The sequence below is a fragment of the Coregonus clupeaformis genome, chromosome 11, assembly GCF_020615455.1.
Source record: "Coregonus clupeaformis isolate EN_2021a chromosome 11, ASM2061545v1, whole genome shotgun sequence".
NCBI classification, from domain to species: domain Eukaryota; kingdom Metazoa; phylum Chordata; class Actinopteri; order Salmoniformes; family Salmonidae; genus Coregonus; species Coregonus clupeaformis.
In genome coordinates this window covers 37,978,058-38,002,035 of record NC_059202.1, presented here as the reverse complement: position 1 = coordinate 38,002,035, position 23,978 = coordinate 37,978,058, and the positions used below count along the sequence as shown (strand labels likewise).

The 23,978-nt window shown below is 40.7% G+C and overlaps 1 protein-coding gene across 3 annotated transcripts; it reads right to left on the bottom strand.

The window, feature by feature from the left end:
• Positions 1-140: 140 nt before the first annotated feature.
• Positions 141-21,014, bottom strand: LOC121539576 (synaptosomal-associated protein 23). 3 transcript variants are annotated; one of them, XM_041848171.2, is made up of 8 exons: positions 20,917-21,014; positions 14,664-14,778; positions 7,512-7,553; positions 7,367-7,415; positions 3,841-3,958; positions 3,132-3,308; positions 2,717-2,861; positions 141-2,204 (listed from the first exon to the last, which is right to left on the bottom strand). In XM_041848171.2, the coding sequence occupies exons 2-8, from the start codon at positions 14,718-14,720 to the stop codon at positions 2,142-2,144; spliced, it is 651 nt and encodes a 216-aa protein (XP_041704105.1). In that variant the 5' UTR covers positions 14,721-14,778; positions 20,917-21,014; the 3' UTR covers positions 141-2,141. The 3 variants fall into 3 exon arrangements, with proteins under 3 accessions (XP_041704105.1, XP_041704107.1, XP_041704104.1); XM_041848173.2 differs by lacking the exon at positions 20,917-21,014 and adding an exon at positions 19,031-19,116; XM_041848170.2 differs by lacking the exon at positions 20,917-21,014 and adding an exon at positions 18,972-19,066.
• Between the last annotated feature and the right edge of the window lie 2,964 nt (positions 21,015-23,978).

Here is a 23,978-nt window from a genome sequence, read left to right as displayed (position 1 = left end):
GTTACTGTATGTCCCCCCCAGGCAACACACACACACACACAAAACATTGGGTGGAGAGCAGGGTCAGCCGCAGGGTCAGGAGCCATAAGGGTTAAGGCAATGCCTTGCTTGAGGGCACAACGGTAAATTCAAAGCTCAACAAGGTTTTACTGAAGAGTTTAATGAATTATACAAATATAACAATTTACTTTAAACAGAAAGAACAAATATCTGTTGCTGAAATAAGGCACTTTTACTATGTTAAACAATCATCGAGACAGAACAAGCTGTGTTCCTCAACATTTCAAACTGAAAGAGGCAGTTGCTGAGTTTACATTACAGTTGGTAACCCTTTTGAGTGTTATCACATTGGTGTTGAACCAACAGCATCAAGACAGAAGTATAAATGTAGCAGTAGCTCTAGCATAAACTACTAATATTATGACAATCTCTGAAGTCTGAGTGTCACTTCGGTTTAAATACAGCCTTGGATAACAGTTTATTTCAGTCTGCATGAAATCAATAACTGACCAAGAGTATACCTGAATGCAGAAGAACATAACATTTTGTTTGACATTTTCTTACAAATATTTATAATGCAAGTAAGGAAAGAAACTGATGGGACATTTCTGGATGAGTATGTTACTGACAGGCAGAAGAGCCATTTGGGGACAAGGCTGTTACAACACAGCCACTTTACCCTTTACAAGAAACAGGCAGTAAGGCCTCTCAGGTGAAAACGAGGCAGTTCAAATAAAAATGAGTGAAATAACATTGAGGTGAAGTACAGCACTTGATCCATTGGTGGCAGAGGTATAGCCTGGTCCCAGATCTGTTTGTACTGTTACCAACTCCATTACTCATTGGCATGATAGCACAAACAGACTGACACTCAGGCTAGCAGAGGTGAGTCTAACCATGCTAAGATCTTTGGTTAATATTAGTTGTTACTCTTGATCAAAGAGATATTGCAAAAATTCTAGGGGACTTCCAGCATAGAACTTATAGATCAACCACTGCAATAAAAGGGGATAAATGGGGGGGGGGGTGTTAAAAAAGCTAACTTTATTCACAAGTCATTTCTGCTTTATACGAATAATTAAATAGGCACATAATTTCAAACAATAACAAATTGGATACAATACCAATAATTACAAGAGCCAAGAACAAAATTACATGATTTAAAGCAGGGGTGTAAAACATACGGCCGGATGAGGGGGTCCAATCCGCCCCAAGGGTGGTTTGAGTTAAAAAAAAATAAAAAAATAAAGAATTTGGTAATAAATAACCATTTGGGGGGGGGGCGACAAACTCAATCTACTTTAAAATCACTAAAACCAAATCGAAACTGTGTAGAAATGAAAATGGATATATACAGTTTCTTGACTATGTCCAGCTCGCCAATAATCACCGAAACGAAAGCTAGACAGTCAGGGAGCATCGAAGATTCCAAAAACAATAGATATGACTATTTTTTGCTAATTTTGACAGCGAAGAAATATAACCAATTCTCAGTGCTGCCCTCTGGACCTCATTGAAGACCAAATGCGACCCCCGGGGCAAAATTAGTTTGACACCCCTGATCTAAAGCATTGTCTAATATAACTTTCCCCTGCATACCCTGAAGTGGATACAGCTGCTGTGACACCATTAGACCACCGGGTGGCGACAGACACATATGAGTGTGAATATGGTGGCGTTCCAGGTCATATTTGTGGCATATTTGTGCCACACTGCACAGATGATCAGGGCTCGTATACATAAAGCATTTCAGGGTAGGAGTTCTGATCTAGGAGCAGGTCTCCCGTCTTGTACAACTTATCTTACATTAGGACTCCTACTCTGTGACGCTTTATGAAGATGGGCACAGATCTCACAACACCTGGAGAAGTGATTCACCGTGTCACATAGTAGGGATGGGGACCCGGGCGAGGACTTGTAACTAGTCATAAAAGGCACAATAAGAGTGTGTGTGCGCACATGTATGAGCATATTTACATATATCATTACAGAGAAGGCACGTGTGGTAGGTGCTGGTTCAATGGGTTTTTCCTGGTTGATTTGTATGTATTGTATATGCAAACACTAGTATGTACATGTGTGCACATGCAAGCTGAGGCAGAGACTCAAAGTGGATAATTTGGAAGCTAGAGCGGGTAAGTCTACTTGATGAGCTTGTTAGCTCGCTGGTTGGCTTCATCGATACGTGCTTTGTTCATGTCCGCCTGAGAGAGAGAGACAGTACAGACACCAGGTGAGAGGTGGATGAACATCTACATTTCTATAACTTAGTGAAACAGTAGGACTTCCTTGACAGTAGAGCGCTGTAGGCAGCCTCATGGTACACTCGAGAAATATACCACAGACCTGACTAAGGTAGATGAGGTGTAGGAAGAAGATAATAGTCTCTTCCCACTTAGATCAATGCAACTATCTGTCATATGGCAAATTTTTGCTCACAAAGACCTTCGTCAGAGCATACTGGTGGCATCTATGGCTGCATTTACACAGGCAGCCCAGTTCTGATCATTTTTCCACTAATTGGTGTTTTGATTAATCGCAGATTTTTTCAGAGCTGATCTGATTGGTCAAAAGATCAATTAGTGAAGAAAATATCAGAATTGGGCTGCCTGTGTAAACGCAGCTATAGAACGAGAGCCTCATGGTATGATAAAGCCCTAGGAGTGTAAGGCAGTGTATGGATGGATAACACAGCCCAGCCACAATGACAACCCACCTTTTCTGTGATGCGGTCGATATGTTTGTTCTGCTTGTCTATCTCAGAGCCCATGTCCATGGCCATGTTCTTCAGGTTCCCTATGATGCTGCCCACCTGGTCCAGATTCTCCTCCATCTCATCCTCCCGAGCATCGTTGGTTATCCTGGGGGAGAGAAAGGGACACGTCGTTACATAAATATCTACTAATCTCATACGCATTATCATGAGACTTTTTGCTCTTGCTTGATAGCCCTAACCCGTCGGTGTTTCCAGATCTGAAGGGTCTGGATAAGTATAATCAATGCAGTGATGGAGCATCCACCAACCTTACAGATCTGCAAACATTGAAAGGGCAAAGGGAGCAATAGTGACTTGGGACCGGCTGATAGCTTGTAACTAGGTGTGTGTTGTACGGTTGACTGGCTTCACCCACCTCTTGATGTAGGGTCCAGAGCTCCCCATAGACTGCTGCTGGTTGGCCTCTCCGTTACGGATGCCTGAGGGTTGAGTGGACACCACCGAGCCATCCACTCCCCCTCCTCCTGCACTGCTACTATCACCTATTCCCCAGGTACGCTTGTACTTAGAGTCATGCTCTATGGACGTCACCCTGAGGGACAATAGATCAATCAATAAACCAAGTCATTCAGTCCGCCAATCAATCAGGGGAAGATAGTTTCCTAGCATTTTTTAATCTTTGTGAGAGTCATCATTACAGAAAGTACAGTCCAGAAAGCTACACATGACTAGTTTCCAGTGTAGCAGGCAGAAGTGAGAAAAAACGGATATGCTACGATTGCATTATAGTTTGGCCATATGAGAGGCTGCACAGGGGCAGACAGAGGCCGCAGCATTTGGACAGGTCAGTTTAATTCAGACTAACTGTGTGTTTACGTGAGTGAGACCAGGTTAGGTTACAGTTTGTTACCTGTCACAGGGGCAGACACAGAGGCCGCAGCACTTGGACAGGTCAGTTTAATTCAGACTAACTGTGTGTTTACGTGAGTGAGACCAGGTTAGGTTACAGTTTGTTACCGGTCACAGGGGCAGACACAGAGGCCGCAGCACTTGGACAGGTCAGTTTAATTCAGACTAACTGTGTGTTTACGTGAGTGAGACCAGGTTAGGTTACAGTTTGTTACCTGTCACAGGGGCAGACACAGAGGCCGCAGCACTTGGACAGGTCAGTCAGGTTCTTCTCGGCCTGTCTCATATCCTGGTTGATCTGATCCATACCCTCCTCCGTACGCTTCAGTTGCTCTGTCATACAAACAGGACAAAACATCAAAAGATCCAGCTCAGGGAAATCCAACATTAAAAACATATTCATTGATTAATTTAACCTCTATTAATTTAAAAACGTAATTACTTAAATGAAAACCTGGTTTGGTTTTTAAAAAAAATTTGATGATCAATGACAATGTCTTCTCTAGGGCGATTCCACAACAGGAAGGCATGGAAATATTTTTGGTATCTCAGATTGTTCTGGCAATTCTCACATAGAAACTTAATTGGGAGGAAGAATGTTTGATATGCTTTTTACATTTGTATCACAACCCATTTTTTTTTTTTATCATGATGAAAGTGACCATTTTAGGCCCTTTTTAGACCTACTCCATAATGTGCCCTAAAATATGTAGTATGTCTAGATTTAGAAATACACATTTTCACATTAATTTATTCAACATGACTAATATTAATATGACCATCTCAAAAGTAACCTTTTTGATTTAGTCATGTTTTTGGGACAATATACCAGGGGTCGGCAACAAGCGGCCCACAGGCAAAAACCTGCCCGAAAGGGATTTTTTGTTTTTAGGTTAAAAAAAAAGAGACTGTAGAATCACCAGGAATTAAGCTAAAAATGAGTTTAGTTTAGAAAATGTTCCCAAGTATTCCCACAAATAAATAGATACATGATTGTGTCTAAATGTAATCAAGGTATGAAATTGTTATTTTTAAATACAATTTCTTATTGGGCTTAGTTGTGGTCAATTTGCAGTGTACAAATTATTATAATTATGTTCAAGTCTAATTCAATTCTCTCTCCCTGTAAATTCCATTTAATTCAATTCAAATTCTAGGTTAGTCTTTGAATTCAGAGATAATTACATTCCTGTCAATTCCAATTTTAGGTACATTCCAATAATTAAATTCCCAATTCAATATTATCCCCAACAATTCCACAAATTCCAATTAGAATTCAATTCCCTCAGGCTTATCATGTCACTGTTCAGACAGCATAGCTACAGTGGGTATCATAAGTATTGCCCCACCCCTTGGATTTGTTCACATTTTGTTGCGTTAAAAGTGGGATTAACATTTATTTAATTGTGATGTCATTGATCTACCAAAATAATATCAAAATGGAAGAAAAAAAGTGATTACAGCTGTGAGTCTTCTTGGGTAACTAAGAGCTTTGCACACCTGGATTGTGCAATATTTGCCCATTATTCTTTTCAAAATTCTTCAAGCTGTCAAGGAGTGAGGTTACATGCACACAACAACGCAATTTTTGTGGATAGTCAGATTAATATAATAGTTCGATTAAAACGTTTACATGCTTTGCAAGAAGAACAATTTCCCTAATAATCCTACTTACATGGACACATCTAAAAATCAGACTACCTGATGACACTCTGATAAATGCAGAAAATCGGCAATCAAAATAAACGTTCTACCACAGTGAACATGTTATTTTTGGGAAGCATACAGTATTTGATTCTGAGTTTGGACATATAAAGTTTGTATGTGAAAATTACTTCTAATACGCATACATTCAGTTGTTCTGAACACACTTCACTCACGCTAAAGAGGAAGGCTCGCTTGGCTGGTGCTAGCACAAGCTCAGATCAAATACACAGCTGGAACGCCGATTAAGGTGTTTACATGTCCTAATAATTAGAAAGATTGCCCAGAAAACCAGGTGTTTTAATCGGCATATGCTTACTTCGATTTTGACCTTACTCCGATTAAGATAAGCAGAGTAAGGTGTTTACATGATTATTGCATAATCTGCCTACTGCCATAATCAGTTTAATATCGAATTATTAGTGTGCATGTAGACGTACTCAAGGTGTTGGGGATCATGGCTAGACAGCAATTTTCAAGTCTTGCCATAGATTTTCAAGTATTTACTAAGTGATGTGTTGTGTTGGACTTGAAGTTTGAAGTTCCAAGTTTTATTAGTCCAATGAAATACTTACTTGCAGGTTCCTTCTCGACAATGCAACAACAATAAGAAATAATACAAGATAAGAAGACGAACAGAGTAAATGGCTCAGTTGAATTGAATACATATTTTAGCATAAATATAATACAGGAAGGCACAATTTATAGTACAATATTTAAACATGTATCAGAGAACATAAGGCCTTGCAATTGGGACAAACATTTTATTCCTTTGCAGTGTTTCTTTGCAGTATTACTTTAGTGCTTTTGTTGCATACAGGATCCATGTTTTCTGTATATGTGTATTCTTCTTTTCACATTTAGGTCATTATTCTGGAGCAACTACAATGTTGTTGATCCATTCTCAGTTGTTTTTTCTCTTTAAAATCGCCAATTGCCTGCCTCATGGTGACACCCCAGAGCAGTTTCCTTCCTGTCCTACAGCTCAGTTCAGAAGGACGACTGTATCTTTGATGTGTCTGGGTGGTTTAATACATCATCCACAGCATAATTATTAACTTGACCATGCTTAAAGAGATATTCAATGTCAGATTTTGTATTGTTACCCTTCTACCAATCACTGCCCTCCTTTGAGACTTTCGAAAGAGGGAGGCCTGTAGTTGAATTTGTGCTTGAAATTCAATACTTGACTGAGGGCCCATACAGATGTTGCATGTATGGGGGACAGAGGAAGGGTTAGTCATTCAAAAATTATTTCATGTAACTTATTATGTGATTTGTTAAGCCAAACCTTACTCCTGGACTATTTTAGGCTTGCCTAAACAAAAAGGGGTGAATACTTTTAGATCAACTATATGTTATTTTTATAAAATGTGTTAACATTTGTAGAATTTTATTTTCACTATGACATTATGGAGTATTTTGTGTAGATCAATGACAAGAAATCCCAACTAAATGCATTTATAATTATTTTTTAATCAAAGGGGGGTGAATTCTTATGATACCCAGTGTATACTGGAAATATAGAAATACAAGTTAAAATTATTTATAACAAATCCTGCAGCCAATGTTTGATACTATGTGCATTAATTCCATTAACTGGGAAATGTAAAAATACTGAATTCAAATTCAATTCAATTATAAAATATTAAACGTTTTACAATTCAATTGTCCAAACAGTCTAATTCCAATTCAATAACTTGAAGATTGTTGAAATTCGAATTCAATTGAACAAATTCTCCACTTCATGAGGAAATTCAAGAATTTAAATTCCAAATTCAATTTGAATTATTTCACTCCCAACCCTAATGTATAGGTCTAAAAAGTGCCTAAAACGGCCCAAAATTGTTTGTGATACAAATGTAAAAAGAATATAATAAATCCTTGCTCCCAATTAAATTTCTACTTGAGAATTACCAGAACAATCTGAGATACCAAAAATATTTTCAGGCCTTCCTGCCGTGGAATCGCCCTCTAACAAAAGATGGTGTTCCAGAGAGCTGGTACTTGGTAGTGAACTCTGTATCTCTGACTCACCCCCTTGTTGGTCTAGCATTTCAATGGTGTTGACACCAGTCTGCCTGCTCTGTGGACACAAGAGAAGACCACTGTTCAGCACCACATTAGGAACTCAAAGACCACAGTTCAGATAACTTGTAAGAGCAATAACAATCTTTCTCACCTCCTCAGCCATCTGTAGCATCCGCCTGGTGCTCTCCAAGGACTGGGGGAGGACAATTGAGAAACAATAAAGCAGTAATGTTACAAGAAGTACATACAGTACATTCGGAAAGTATTCAGACCCCTTCCCTTTTTCCACATTTTGTTACGTTACAGCCTTATTCTAAAATGGATTAAATAAAATGTAAAAAACAGAAATACCTTATTTTACACAAGTATTCAGACCCTTTGCTATGAGACTCAAAATTTAGCTCAGGTGCATCCTGTTTCCATTGATCATCCTTGAGATGATTCTACAACTTGATTGGAGTCCACCTGTGGTAAATTCAATTGATTTGACATGATTTGGAAAGGCACACACCTGTCTATATAAAGGTCCCACAGTTGACAGTGCATGTCAGAGCAAAAACCAAGCCATGAGGTCGAAGGAATTGTCCGTAGAGCTCCGAGACAGGATTGTGCCGAGGCACAGATCTGGGGAAGGGTACCAACACATTTCTGCAGCATTGAAGGTCCCCTAGAACACAGTGGCCTCCATATCATTCTTAATTGGAATAAGTCTGGAACCACCAAGACTCTTCCTAGAGCTGGCCAACCGGCCAAACTGAGGAATCGGGGGAGAAGAGTCTTGTCAGGAAGGTGACCAAGATGGGAGAACCTTCCAGAAGGACAACCATCTCTGCAGCACCCTACCAATCAGGCCTTTATGGTAGAGTGGCCAGACGGAAGCCACTTCTCAGTAAAAGGCACATGACAGCCCGCTTGGAGTTTACCAAAAGGCAAACCATGAGAAACAAGATTGAACTTGCAGCACTCTACCAATCTGGCCTGAATGCCAAGCGTGGAGGAAACCTGGCACCATCCCTACGGTGAAGCATGGTGGTGGCAGCATCATGCTGTGGGGATGTTTTTCAGCGGCAGGGACTGGGAGACTATTCAGGATCGAGGGAAAGATGAACGGAGCAAAGTACAAAGAGATCCTTGATGAAAACCTGCTCCAGAGCGCTCAGGACGTCAGACTAGGGCGAAGGTTCACCTTCCAACAGGACAACGACCCTAAGCACACAGCCAAGACAATGCAGGAGTGGCTTTGGGACAAGTCTCTAAATGTCCATGAGTGGCCCAGCCAGAGCCCGGACATGAACCTGATCTCTGGAGAGACCTGAAAATAACTGTGCAGCATCGCTCCCCATCCAACCTGACAGAGCTTGAGAGGATCTGCAGAGAACAGGAGAAACTCAAAATACATGTGTGCCAAGCTTGTAGCGTAATATACAAGATGACTCGAGGCAGTAATCGCTGCCAAAGATGCTTCAATAAAGTACTGAGTAAAGGGTCTGAATACTTATGTAAATGTGATTTCATTTTATTTTATACATTTGCAAACATTTCTAAATACCTGGTTTTGCTTTGTCATTATGGGATATTGTGTGTAGATTGATGAGGAAAAAACGTAATCAATTTTAGAATAAGGCTGTAATGTAACAAAATGTGGAAAAAGTCAAGGGGTCTGAATACTTTCCGAATGCATGAACATGACAGCTGGACAAACAGACAAACAGACACCGCAACTGTCACTGCCACAAACCTCAGTGTCTTTTAAGGGTACATGCACTCATGGGATGATGGTCTAGGAAACATAAAAGGCCTCTAGGTTCTACTGGTCTAAAATAAACAATGTCCTCATTTTAAAATCAGTTAGGTGAGGCAGAGACAACAAGGTATTCTCCATGACTAGCCCAGTTTACTGTATATCTGGCTGAACTGTGCCTGGTCAGGTGAGGTAGATTAATGCAATCAGGCAGGAACCATCTCCCTCCCAGCAGCACATCAATAGACAAAACAACAGCAGCAGCAGGTGACATGACGTAATGATGGAATGCAGTCAGGTGAGACAGAGAGGACCTAATAATAACAGGCAGGACAGGACTAAGTGTGAAAGACTCCGAAAGGTGGAGGAGGTAGAGGTAGGAGAGAGGGAAAGGATGACTCAGGGCATGACGATTTCATCAGTATGAGCGGTTACACCATGCCACCTCACTAAATGGCTTTAGCTAACATAGAGTTGAAAATGATTAACCTCTCTGACACATTTCTAAGCTTACCTTGTGTCCGAGCAACTCAAAACTGTGTGTGTGTGTGTGTGTGTGTGGTACAGTAAGCAAGTTACTGTGACAGTTTACCCCAAGCCATGTTGTCCTAAACTCAGCATATAGGGGAGAAATACAGGTTGGTAAGACAATTGATAAAGATTAGAATCAAAATGGCAGAGGACCACACTATTAGTATAGGCTGAAATCACAGAAAGTGTTAATAGAACGGTGCACTAACTTAGACCTGAAGAAATGATTTGCTTAGATCAGTGTTTCCCACTAGCGCCGGCTGTCAGCTACACACTCATTTTCAGCCGGGTACTTTTCCACTTAAATTAACTAGGCTACTTTCTTTTTTCTTTTTTCTTTTTTTTTTACAATTTGCAAGTCAGAAAAAAAGTATGCCGAGCCCTCTCTCACTAGAATGAATGATATGCATCTTGTAGCAATCTATTGATAGGACAGGCGCCTGTCAGTCACAAAGAAAGCATGTTTCATATGCAGCCACGAAGTGCTGGCACATAGGCTTACTGTGCTTTGATTGACGAACAGCAAGCTTGACTAGTTTATAAATGGTGTCGAACTGACTGAATAAAGTCGATCTCATATCCTTGCCATTCATAAATCATATCATGGACATAAAACTGCATTGTAACGCATCGGTACAAGTAAACTAAAGATCCTGTTTGTATTTTCAATATGAAGTCCATCAGGACTTGTCAGACAGTGATGTTAAAGTGAGTGACTCGTCAGTAGCCTACCGAATCGCATCGGTAAGAGAGCCGTTCATTTGGCTCCATAATTTGCAGTGGTAGGCTTTTTTTGCGATTATCTGCAGATAAATTATGAAAACATTTGATGAAGATGGTGAATCCTCCTCACTGCAGGAACAATAGCTAGGCTAGTGGAGAGATCGCCTCACTCTGGTCCAAAATCTGATAAAAGAAAACAGATTTAATTGTTTTAAAAGCTAATGATACTTGTATGGTATTTTCTAAGATATTATATTGGTCTACTGATTGACAATGGAATAGTCAACTGCTGCTTTCTGTGAAGCAAAGCCCATGATTAGCACCTGCTTCATTCTTCAATCATACGTATACTGCAGATAGCTGAGAAAATGCCTCTTAAAAAGAAGCTTGAAGCCTGTGGAAGTCAGGAGACTCTTACAGGATTCTTTAAGAAAAATCTGTGGGTCTGTTGTTAAATAAGTATTTTTTATTTAATTTTTTATAAATGACATACTGCAATTCACAAAGAGTTGCAAACACTTGTTGAAATTCTTTCACTAATTTAACTGATGTCATTCTATCACTTCTCTTAACACGTATGTACCCAGAACTAGTGCTGTTACGGTGACCGTATTATCGGCACATCGGGGGTCACGAGTCATGACGGCGGTCAAATTCCACGTGACCATTTAGTCATGGTAATTAGGCTTCTCCAAGATCTGATGCTGCTGATGGTCATTAGTAGCCTACCAAACTTGCTAACTGCCAGGTACTCATCACTCTATTGTCCCTCTAATCACTCTGACATCAATGCAAATGTAATTGAAAATCTAATCAAACACTTCATGAGATCATGTTGCGCAACATTTCTATAGGCTATGCAATTGCGTGAGAAAACAGAGTGATGGCCTCTATTAAAAAGAGCAGGATCCCATAAGCTTTCTATAGGCTAAGCCTACTATATTTATTTCTCAACTTTCCTCATATTAAGCACATTGCTTCCCTTTACAACAGGAATATAGCCTATCTTGCTGGCATGAAAATGAACCACGGGAAAAGCGTCCTCCATTTGCTATTTAAGTGCATAGATGACATGCATTTTCCCCCCTGCCCCTGTTTCGAGACAGGTGCATGATAATGGTCCATTCTAAATCAAAACAAATTTCAACACATATATTATTTAGTAATTATATGTAAAGACCAGATTAAATCAAAAATAGTCTGATGGGTGACAATATTAGCCTATCGCTTGTGAATGATGCCCAGCTAGTGTACAGTAAGGCCAGAAACAACACATGCCTTTTTTGTGTGACTTTTTCAAATCATAGTCGCACACCTCATGTAGCTTAGCCCATAGGCCTATATGTTTTGATAAGGTTTGTATCACAACTAAAGTGGCCAAATAACTTCTTAAAATTAAGCACATTACTCCGCTTTACAACAGGTGTAGAGCCTAACTGACATACATACACAGTGCGTGAGTTTCAAGTTTGGGGAAGATAATTTACCATAAAAATGCACCTTTATAATAAAATAATTACATGTACAATCGCATTTGCGGTCACTTTTGAGAACTGTGTTTTTCAGCTAATTGATTGCATTTTGGAACATTCGCACTTATGTGCGTATTGCTGCACTTATAATGTGAATAAATAGTTTATCAACATTTTAAGCTAAACGTTCTGATCTGTTGCGTCAGCCACATTGCTTAAAAAATGTTTTTTGAAGCTAATGATTGTATTAATTTGGGATCTATGTTTGGAATATTTATTTATCTCACAGAGTAGGTCAACTTTTGTACATGGGGGATAGTAGATTGACATAGGCTAGTGCTTTTGCTGTCCATTATGCCTACTCATCTTGTGGACAGTTATTCCAATATCTTCAATATGCGTCTCGGAATTGGATCACAGTTGCGTACCCGATGTGTCGGTCTTCACTTGTAGCCTGTGAGAAAGACCCGATCACGTGATGGGCATTGGCTAATGAGAATTGAGCTATCTGAGAGAGCCATGTGAGTGAGAGGTGCTTCGGAGCACGCAGCCGGGAGAACAGAATTATAGTTATTATATTCTGCCCAAGGAACAAATCGTTTAGAAAATATCCTTTCTATTTTATTCAGCTATGTTCAATTGTATTCTTCATACTAAATTATAAAATAATGCCACGGAATTCTAAGAAAATCTTGTCTGCTAAATGAATGAGTGTAGCCCACAGCCTTATGGCATAGCCAGATCAGGGCTAACATAAGGACAACTCAGAGTATGCTATTCTGTTCTTCTGAAATAGACATTTTCTTCATATCATCTTTCTTTAGACATGTCTAAAATAAATAATGGATTTATTGTGATGGTGTAGGCTATATTACAGTGGCTTGTAGGCTATGCGTGGAAGCCAGGAGATGCCAAACGTGTTTATGTTAATTAACGGTCAATTACCGTGAGACCGGCAGTTATTTGCTTGACAATCACCGGCCGACAAAATTTCATGACCGCCACAGCCCTGCCCAGAACTTAATTGAGCATCTGTTCGGTTTATTTTAGAGACCCATTTTTTCATTTGAAAATCATTTCGCTGTGTATTTTGGATGGAATCAAGGCATTAGAATGTACCAGAGGGCACCAAAATAGAGCTTGTTCGCCTAAAACCCTTTACCCGGAGGGGCAAGCCGGCACGGGGGAGCCTGGCTGGCTACTTTTTCTATTTGGCTGGCTACTCCATGTTCTTGTGGAAAACACTGTTAGATGTAGCTGTGCTCAGTAACCAAAGTTTTTCCCATCAATGTGTTACTACTTCCCTATTTGAGTTGACACAGGAGCTAAGCTAATACCACCCCATAATACTACCCAGTGTTTTCCACAAGTACATAGAGTAGCCAGCCAAATAGAAAAAGTAGCCAGCCAGCCGCCCCCGTGCTTGAATTATTTGGCAGAAGGAGCTCTTATTTTGGTGGCCTAGTACATTCTAATGCCTTGATTCCATCTGAAATACACAGAGAATTTATTGAATACTTTATTGAGTCTACCTCACAGATTAGAAACATTTGTTGTAGTATTGTGTAGAAAGACATGGCTTTACAATTTAAATTACTGAAAATGTACGAATTTAGTGTATCGTTTTGGATATTGTCTAGGTCTAGGCCTATATGATCAGGCCTAATTTCTAAGTAAGAATTACACTAAACCTTTAACCTGTCTTCTCTTGAGAGTTAAGTCTTATTCACAGTTTTACTGCAAGATATGAATTGCCACAATGATGGTTTGTTTTTCAAATAATGTACTTTATTAAAACAGAAAAATGAACTAAATAACCCACATTATCTTGAAAAATAAAAGGTTTTGTTTTTCCAGTTTCTGTTTCACATTTTGGCTCTCAAACCGACCATTTAAAAAAAATAGAAAAACAAACAAATTGGATATTCTAAGTCCACAACAATGTTTAAACCACATCAGACCACTTTTGAGGTCTGGAAAAAATCTGTTCATTTTTATTTTGGGCTGTAGTTACCCTTTAATTCAAGCGTGCATGGTCTAGCAAAGGCTGCTGTTAAGCTGAGTTTTGAGGGCACATGTGATGGTTGAGTTTGCGAAACAAATACCCACTGGATTTATGAAAATAATCCTGATATCATTCTGCCAGGTAATCATAGCCTACTTTGTAGCGGCATGAATTGTCAAGTCTAGACACGGCCTGAGAGAAGAGAACGCGCAAGAGGTATAGAAAGCAGTTGCTTTGCGAGGTATCTCTACCTGAAAATACATGATCTAAGTGATTAATAGTTGGTATTCAGCAGTCATAAAAGTAGGCCATATTTACTTTGAAGAACTACTAAAATTGTGATTTTGTCAGACAGCAGCTCTGTAGAGATGAGATGACTTGGAATAAAATAAAAGTCAAATTAAACAAATAATTTAGACGACAAATAACGAGATAATGACGAGATACTCAAGTCTCCACCCTAACAATGGGAGTCGTTGTCCTAAAGGCAACAAGCTTAGGTCCAAAATAAGCCCATAGAAACGCATTGGGCTTATTTTGGACAGATGTTGGCGAGAGTGAAACCTCTCGCTACGCCTCTTCCTCTCTGCTGCGTTTCCCTGTCATCGCTCGCTTTGTGACTGACAGGCGCCTATCCTATCAATAGATCGCTAGAAGATGCATATTGTTTATTCTAGCGGGAGAGGGCTCGACGGACTGGTGAATTGAAACTTTTAAATGAAAAGTAGCCTAGTTAAAATGAAGTGGAAAATGTATGCTAATGGGAAACACTGACTACCCCCATTCCCAGCATTCCTATGGTGTCCCCATGGATACGGGTGGCAGCTGTACCTCATCGGTCACTTGGTTGGCCCTCATGGTGATCTCTTCCACTGACATGTCTGCCATTTTGCTGCTGTCAAAGTTGGAGGCTCCTCCTGTCACACCAAGCGCTACACTCTGAGGCCTGGGAGAGAGAGGGATGGATGGAAGGAGGGAGGGAGGGAAAGGACAGGGAGTGGAGAGAGGGAGAGGGAGTTGGAGAGAGAACGAGACGGGGGGGAGAAGGGGTCATAAGTCATGTATCAGGTTCACAGATATCCATTTGAAGTGGTCTGAAAGGTATCATTTAACTTTGTGGACAGAAACAGCATTCCCACGGAACTTCATAAACAACGTTGTTTGACTTAGGCCTACATAAAAGGGGGGAAATTATGCAAAACTTTAAACAAATTAGATCGTTTTCCTGCCAGCCCAGATGGGTCTTTGAGGTTGGAATATTTTGTGGAAACTGGAAAAGGAAACAAAAAAAGAGTTGACAGATAGAACGACAAACAAGCAGCATTTTTTTGTGCCCACAGCAGTAGGCTGGTTCAGTGACATTATGGCCTGGTGTTGTTAAGCAGAAAGCAAGCTGACAATGAGGAGGCTGGTGATAAGGAGAGCTTGATAGGGAAATGAGGATCATGTGTTTGGCATAATTGTAACACGGCAGCCACAGTCAGGAACACATTAGCACTGGATGACACACTTGGTGTTGACAAGCTGCACTGGATTCTCCACTGGTTTATGACAGAGAAAGAGGGTTTTTAGTCACATGTTTTAGTGCCAGTGTGTTCCAATATCTAAACTAGCAAATGGCTTACTAGCATTGATATTGGAACAGAGCCAGAGTGTTTAATGGCTCATATGACATCACAACACTATTCTTGTGGACTGCATTTGAGAAAAGCAGCAGAAAATACACTATATATACAAAAGTATGTGGACACCCCTTCAGATTAGTGGATTCGGCTATTTCAGCAACACCCGTTGCTGACAGGTGTATAAAATCGAGCACACAGCTGTGCAATCTCCATACACAAACATTGGCAGTAGAATGGCCTTACTGAAGAGCTCAGTGACTTTCAACGTGGCACTGTCATAGGATGCCACCTTTCCAACAAGTCAGTTTGTCAAATTTCTGCCCCGGTCAAACTGTAAGTGCTGTTATTGTTAAGTGGAAAATTCTAGGAGCAACAACAGCTCAGCCGGGAAGTGGTAGGCCACACAAGCTCACAAAACGGGACCGCTGAATGCTGAAGCGCGTAAAAATTGTCCGTCCTCGGTTGCAATACACACTACCGAGTTCTAAACTGCCTCTGGAAGCAACTGTTCGCCGAGAGCCTCATGAAATGGGTTTCCATGACCGAGCAGCCGCACACAAGCTTAAGATCACCATGCACAATGCCAAGCATCGGCTGGAGTGGTGTAAAGATCGCCTCCACTGGACTCTGGAGCAGTGGAAACGCGTTCTCTGGAGTGATGAATCGCGCTTCACCATCTTGCATTCCGATGGACAAATCTGGGTTTGGCGGATGCCAGGAGAAGGCTACCTGCCCCAATGCAGTGGCAACTGTAACGTTTGGTGGAGGAGGAATAATGGTCTGGGGCTGTTTTTCATGGTTCGGGCTAGGCCCCTTAGTTCCAGTGAAGGGAAATCTTAACGCTACAGCATACAATGACATTCACTTTCCTGTTTCAGCATGACAATGCCCCCGTGCACAAAGCGAGGTCCATACAGAAATGGTTGTCGAGATCGGGGTGGAAGAACTTGACTGGCCTGCACAGAGCCCTGAACCCCATCGAACACCTTTGGGATGAATTGGAACGCCGACTGCGAGCCAGGCCTAATCGTCCAACATCCATGCCCAACCTCACTAATGCTCTTTTGGCTGAATGGAAGCAAGTTCCCGCAGCAATGTTCCAACATCTAGTGGAAAGCCTTCCCAGAAGAGTGGAGGCTGTTATTGCAGCAAAGGAGGGACAAACTCCATATTAATACCCATGATTTTGGAATGAGATGTTCGACGAGCAGGTGTCCACATACACTGCATGACCAAAAGTATGTTCTGTTCAAGGTTCATGTGTGAAATACTGACCAGCTCTTTGATGGAAGACAGCTGCAATTAAGATGTTTTGGTACCAGAGGGGGACTGACAGTTTGTATCAGCAGGCATAGCCTAGCCCTAGATGTAGGCCTATCAAGGGTCTAGTTGAAGTTCAGGATCTATGGCACTAGTACACTACCTGAAAACTAATTTTCAGGACACACTTTCCCCCCTCCCTCCTGCTCCCCCTCTTCCTTTGGACCTGCCTAGAGTAACTATTTCCTGTTTTTGCAATAACCCCTGAACTATAACTTCCCTTCCCAAAACACACACACACACACATACACTGAACTAGAAAAACAGGGAAAGTGGATGGTTGGCTGACTGTTCAGACAATTTAGTGCTGTTGAGTTGACTTTTCTCATGCCTAACTGCGTACTTTCCCTAAATATTGTTGGCCTAAATGCTGAACTTCTAAGCTTCAAGTTGGATTCAAAATAAAAATGGAGGTAGGCTATATTCCTGTTAAGATACAATCTCAAACTTAAGAACACATACCATCTAAAACTTAAGAACACATCAGTACATTTCAGATGGACAGGAAATGTCTCACTCTGAAGAGAGTGCTGGGTCGTTCCACCTCAAAAAGCACCAGAAAGAGGAGTGACACCCACCATCTCAGATTGTTCTGAAATCATTTCTGTTGTTAGCAACAGATAAGATTAGCATTCCTGCAACATTATTTTGTTGAAATATAATTTTATTAACCTAATTAATTGCACCCAAATTGGCAATTTTAATAGGATTCATATAATATTTAAAATATATAGTACCGAACATCCAATTTGGACCAAACTCTTTCTAACAATGAGTTAGACATGAGGAATCCAAAGAAATGTTAAACAGCCACCCACGGACCCCCCATACCAACAACGAGTATATAGTATCAGTTCTCTGTTTGACAAGTAGTGTGCAGCTGCGGCTCGGAGTATTGTTTCTTCATCCTATGAGGCTTGTGAAACTACCTCTAACTTCCTTCATACTGGACACAGAGACATAAACATGGTATCCACAAGTTCATTAAGGGCCTCATTGCAAAATACCGAAATATCCCTTTAAGAATTAGTAATAAAATAAAGACAGAACTTCTAAAAGCCTATTTCACACTATAGCCTGCTGAATTTGCAAGGTATCTTTTCTTTCATTTTTGATTTCGGCACAAATTAAAATGTGGCACTGACTCGCCCATGCATTGATGTTTCAGCGTTGTATCAATGAAGAGTTTGGCGTTCGACTAGCCATGTGCGACATGCACGCGCAGTTAAATTTTTTATCTTTATCAAGGGTGTCAATTTCAGACCCCACTGTATATATTTAGGTCAATCCTATAGTTTTCTTTCTCTCTAACCTGCTAGATTTAGAGGCAGGCGGATGAGCAATATCCATCGTCTTAGTGTGGATGAAGCCTGAGCTGGAATGTAAAGCTACCTGAAACTGGTTAGCTTGAGTAGATCTAGCTTGCTTCGTAGGATACCCTTCTGGTATGACAGCAACCCATGATTTGGTTATTTACCTGGCCACTGTTTCAAACGCGAACTTTTCAGTATTTGTGTCAATGGTACCTATTTAGCATCTTCACGCTTCATGTCAAAATCACCCTAAAGTATCTTAAAATGTATTGTGTAACTTATAGATGATTTGGATATGAAGTGCGGAATGACCTTTGACCACTTCCTTTGATTCCTCATGTCTTACTCATTGTTAGAAAACAGTTTGGTTCAAATAGGATGTTAGGTACTATAATTATTGAATATTATATGAATCCTATAAATTAAAATGGCTAATTTGGGTGCAATCAATTAGCTGAATTATATTTCAACAAAACAATGCTTCCGGATGGTGGGTGTCATGGCTTGCTGAAATGACCCTGCTGCTATTTTTTATGGTAAGCCTAACACATAGGCTATTGCTATATCACCCTATGATCCACCCATGGCCCTCAATCTCACACCATAAAAATACTTTGTCACACTACACCCAGTAGCAATACACCACATGTATGAGTATGACAGGATCACCACACACTTATGATTATAATAATATGCCATTTAGCAGACGCTTTTATCCAAAGCGACTTACAGTCATGTGTGGATAAATTTTTACGTATGGGTGGTCCCGGGGATCGAACCCACTACCCTGGCGTTACAAGCACCATGCTCTACCAATTGAGCTACAGAGGACCATGACTACAATGAGGATTCACTGCAATTAAATAGACTACAGTACATACCCATTCATCTTGCCACCGTTCCACTCCATACAGCCCAAATACTGTGGTGTTTTACCTACCTAGCCTACTGATCCATCCATGCCTCCACAACACAACAGGGACACACATTTCCTGCTCTTCTACTCAAACCAGTTCCTCCAGGTCAGGTTTCAACAACTACAACGTGACATCTATCCTCCCTCCCTCCGTTCTTCTCTTTTCTCACACTTCTTAGGTTGTTCATGCTGACAATGTCCTATGACAATAGACAGTATGACAATGGCTACACACAGAGGTAGCATATGGCACTACCCGTCCATGTATTTGTCTGCCAAGTGAATTGAAATATGTAGTACAAGATGGGTAAAAATGACCAGAACAGAAAAGTTAATCAATTTCTCTATAATGACTAATACAGTGAACAAAAATATAAATGCAACATGTAAGGTGTTGGTCCCATGATTCATGAGCTGAAAAAAAAAGTACAGAAATGTTCCATATGCACAAAATGCTTATTTCTCTCAAATTGTGCACACATTTGTTTACTTCCCTGTTACTAATTATTTCCCCTTTGCCAAGATAATCAATTTACCTGACAGGTGTGGCATATCAAGAAGCTGATTAAACAGCATGATCTTTACACAGGTGCATTGTGCTGGGGACAATAAAAGGCCACTTTAAAATGTGCAGTTTTTGCCACAGATGTCTGAAGTTTTTAAGGAGCGCACAATTGGGATGCTGACTGCAGGAATGTCCACCAGAGCTGTTGCCAGAGAATTTAATGTTAATTTCTCTACCATAAGCCGCCTCCAACGTCATTTTAGAGAATTTGGCAGTATGTCCAACCGGCCTCATAACTGCAGACCAGGACCTCCAGCTTCGTTACCTGCGGGATCGTGTGGAGGGGGGGCTGAGGAGTATTTCTGTTTGTAATAAAACCATTTTGTGGGGAAAAACTCATTCTGATTGGCTGGGCCTGGCTCCCCAGTGGGTGAACCCCTGCCCAGTCATGTGAAATCCATAGATTAAGGCCTAATTAATTTACTTCAATTGACTGATTTCCTTATATGAACTGTAACTCAGTAAAATATTAGAAATTGTTGCATGTTGCATTTATATTTTTGTTCAGTATAATTATTTAGCTGTGGGTTTCATATCCCAGATCAGAACAAATGTACAAGTCTTTACAGGTAAAAGTTATAATTAGTTTCTAATTATGCCAATAATTATAATTAGCTCATTTTGTCAACAAGCACATATAACTATCAATCCACTTAGCTAAAACGTTACATTCAGTAGGTAACTATTGGTCAACATAATATCATTTGATGGCAATACAATAACTTCAAACACATAACATCATGATCATAACACCTGTTAGTTAATCATTTATCTGCAAACGTGTAGTTATGGGTGATTCCACTGCTGCGTCTGTGCTGATATTCATGTAGGAGTTCATTGGGGTTAGCTACAGTTACAGTGTAACTAGCTGGACATGCTTGGTCATCAGTTGGCAAGAAGGTTTACAAGTACAGTTAGGTCAGCTGTACTGTAACAAGACAAGAACAAGTAAGGTGATCGCAAACAGACACCCAACCACCAAATGAGTTGTTAGGTAGTCTAGCAAAAGTGAGCTAGTTAGCGAAGTTAGGAAAAGAAAGTTGGTGACAGTTTTTAAAGTAATTTTGAATGCTTTAAACTTCGTCCCGACACACTAAAAGCATTACTAATAAAGTTTACTAGCTTTTGTCTAACCTAAATAGTTAACACGTCTTCCTGTAATTATGTTGTTTGTGCTAGCCCAACACAGCATACTACTAGTAATAATACATCCGCTAGCAGTGGGAGCCAGCTAGGATAGCTAGTTCCTCTCACAGACAAGTCGCATAAAACTCCCCATCTGAGGATAATTTGATGGATGAACACATAATGAGAAAGGGGTGTCTTCTGAATGATAGCTACTTACTGCTAAGCTTCCCAAGTAGAAAAAACTCCTTCAGGTTATCGTTATGTGATCTTTGCATGAAATTCCTTGAGATGGACTGAATGTCGACGGTGCGCATGTCCTGTCATATGATTCTTCAAGTGGAGGAAGGCGATCTGCGCATGCGTTGGAGCACACCTTCACAGAAAAGTTTGTGTAGCCTACTTTTTAAAGTGGAAACTGTAGCTACTGTTTTGACCTTTGATTACAATGACAAGTGGATTATATACCAAACATATTTGATATTTCTGTCAGTTAAACCATCCATTTAATAAAAATAGAGGCAGTCATTTTTTATTTTATATATACTGTCTATATAAAAACAATCTTCCGATTTATCCTACCAAGCAGGAACGCGTTGTCGTTTGTCTCTTATAATAATGTGATTGCGGCCCGCAATTCGGGGCTCCCCCCCTTGGTTGTTGCAGTAATGTCCCCCCTCCCCTGTCGAGCATGCCATCTTGATTGCCTCGAGCAAGCCATCTTCATGTTTGTTTGACACTGGATTTCCCCTGATTGTCTATCATGCGATTTAAACAATTTGGTCAAAAGGGAAATAAAAGTATGCAAGCTTCAACAGAAAGTATGCACAAGGGCCTCTCGAGTTGCACAGCGGTCTAAGGCACTGCATTGCAGTGCTAGAGGCGTTACTACAGACCCGGGTTCATTCCCGGGCCAACTGGCTGTGGCCGGCGCACAATTAGCCCAGCGTCGTGAGGGTTTGGCAGGGTGGGCTTTACTTGGCTCATCGCACCTATGGGGGATTTATTATTTTTATAATTGATGGGATGACTAACTTAGAAAGAATGCATTCTTGACTGGGCTAATGTAGGTTGTGTCACCTGGCAAGCTGTGATTGATGTGAAGAGCTGTTTTAGGGGATAAGATAAGATAATAATTTATGTCTCCAAATACTAGACTATACTGGTTCTTTGTGATCTGTGAACCTTCCTTGGACGTAGGAATGGTGTCTAGGGGAGCTGGCTCTTCTCACTATGACAGGTTGTTATGATAAACTTATGCCTGGCAACCGGGATGCGCTAAGAGGCGGGGAACAGCCAGTGCGCCAACGGATAGGCTGAGTAAGTCTAAACCACGCTCAAGTCTCTACTCTGATTGGCCAGCAGAGAGGTGGGAAACTCTCTCTCTGTCAGAGTATTTGAGGAAGAACCTGGAACAATGGATTTAGTTCTCTGAATGCCCTGCGAGGTATTTCAAGGAGCCCGTATATACGAAACATCATATTTACCATTGAAGGTTTTTGCATTAATTAAAATAACTAGTATATCTTAGAAGTCATGTTGACCTCTTTTGTTCCTAATGCCAGATTTGAATTGACACAACTTTGACACACCCTAGCAACTCTTTGTGGCGGGTCAGGTGCCTGCAGGCTGACCCCAGTCGCCAATTGAACAGTGTTTCCTCCAACACATTGGTGCGGCTGGCTTCTGGGTTAAGCTGGTGGGTGTTAAGGAGCGTGGTTAGGCGGGTCATGTTTCGGAGGTCGCATGACTCTGCCTTTGTCTCTCCCGAGCCAGTTGGGGAGTTGCAGTGATGAGAAAAAATCTAAAAGGGGGGTTAAAAAATATATATAAAAGAAAGTATGCACAAAACTATGATGCAATCACGTAAAAAATCTGAACTAGCTACTGCTGCTTCTAGATAGTCACAAATAATTGGTAACTAGCTACACACAAAGACATTAGTTTTAGGTCATTTCTGCCTGTTTAACTAGCTTTCCAGCTAGATTATTTCAATTCACATATAGCTATCTGATAATTATGAAGTAAAATGTTTGCTTTGTGTATATCTTGTTTAGTCTCTATTGTTGCCATTGTCCTGTCTGGAAGAACGTTCAGTGAACGGGGAGGTGCAGTGTGAGGTAATACAGTAGGGGGAGAGTAATGTAATCTCAAATGTAATGTTTTATGCGTTTTCCACACTCTCATCCTCACAAGAATGTACTCAAGAGAACGTCCTCAGAGAATTAGAGTGTGGAGCATGGTATTATGCATATTGAGAAACACCCACTGTCTGTCCTGCTGAGTTTTGATGCAGAGTCTTTACCCACCAACGTCAAGTTAGGATGTGTCATTAATCCCTTGAGAGCTTTTGTCCCGCACCCATTACAGTGTTTAAGGTGCCAAGCTCAAATCAAATCAAATTGTATTTGTCACATGCTTCGTAAACAACAGGTGTAGACTAACAGTGAAATGCTTACTTACGGGTCCTTTTCCAACAATGCAGAGTTAAGATAAAGATACAAAATAAAATACAAAAACTATGCTTATGGTCATGTTACAGCAGTTTATTATTTTAAAAACGTATGGTCATGTTGCAGTAGTGTGTAGATTCCTGGATGTGAAAAGTGTGCAGGAGGGCATGAGACAAAGAAATGTGTAGTATCGGTGGAAAAAGCTGTGTATGTTAACTGTATTGGTACGCATTGTGCTGGAGATCAAAAGTGTCCGAGAGAAAGGCAGGTTGAGATTGCCAGGATCAGAGTAGTACAGAGGTGTTGTATGCTGAGGCTGTGAGAGTAGTAGAGGAAGATGGGTCCAGGGTGAGGGACCCTAAGAGGATCCCTGTGAGTAGGCCGAGACCAATAGAGAGTGATAGGAATAACATGTACTTCAGTAAGGTTGGTTTCTTAGCGTTCATAGCCATGGATATCAACTGTACGGCAGAAAGGAACATAAATCACAGAAAATTTATGTTGTGGTGGCAGCTGCAGAGAAGTACTTGGGTGTACGAGAATTTACTGCAGAGGATTTACAAGGTGTGTTGAACGATAGTGTCCCGTCCTCCCAGAAAGCCGGCCTGGTGTAGGATCAGATAGAGCCAAGTAGTGGAATAGTGGTGAAGTTTTAATGGGTGCAGGGGTAGTTGGTAGGGCATTTTTTATTCCCTTTTCCCCTTACCTTTTGTGTCACAAAGTGTAATGAATTTACACTCCAGAACAGTAGGCAGAAACTAAGGGCTACATAAGAGCAATAGCCTCACAGTAGGTGGCGGTGTATGCACCTTTCCGTTGGTTGCGATCA

Excerpts from the sequence above, each read along its gene's own strand:
- LOC121539576 (XM_041848170.2), bottom strand. The coding sequence starts at position 19,000 with ATGGAGTGGAACGGTGGCAAGATGAATGG. Across the intron at positions 7,554-14,663 it reads CCAACCAAGTGACCGATGAG|TCCTTGGAGAGCACCAGGCG; the intron begins GTACAGCTGCCA and ends GTCCTCCCCCAG. Across the intron at positions 3,959-7,366 it reads AATGCTAGACCAACAAGGGG|AGCAACTGAAGCGTACGGAG; the intron begins GTGAGTCAGAGA and ends TTTGTATGACAG.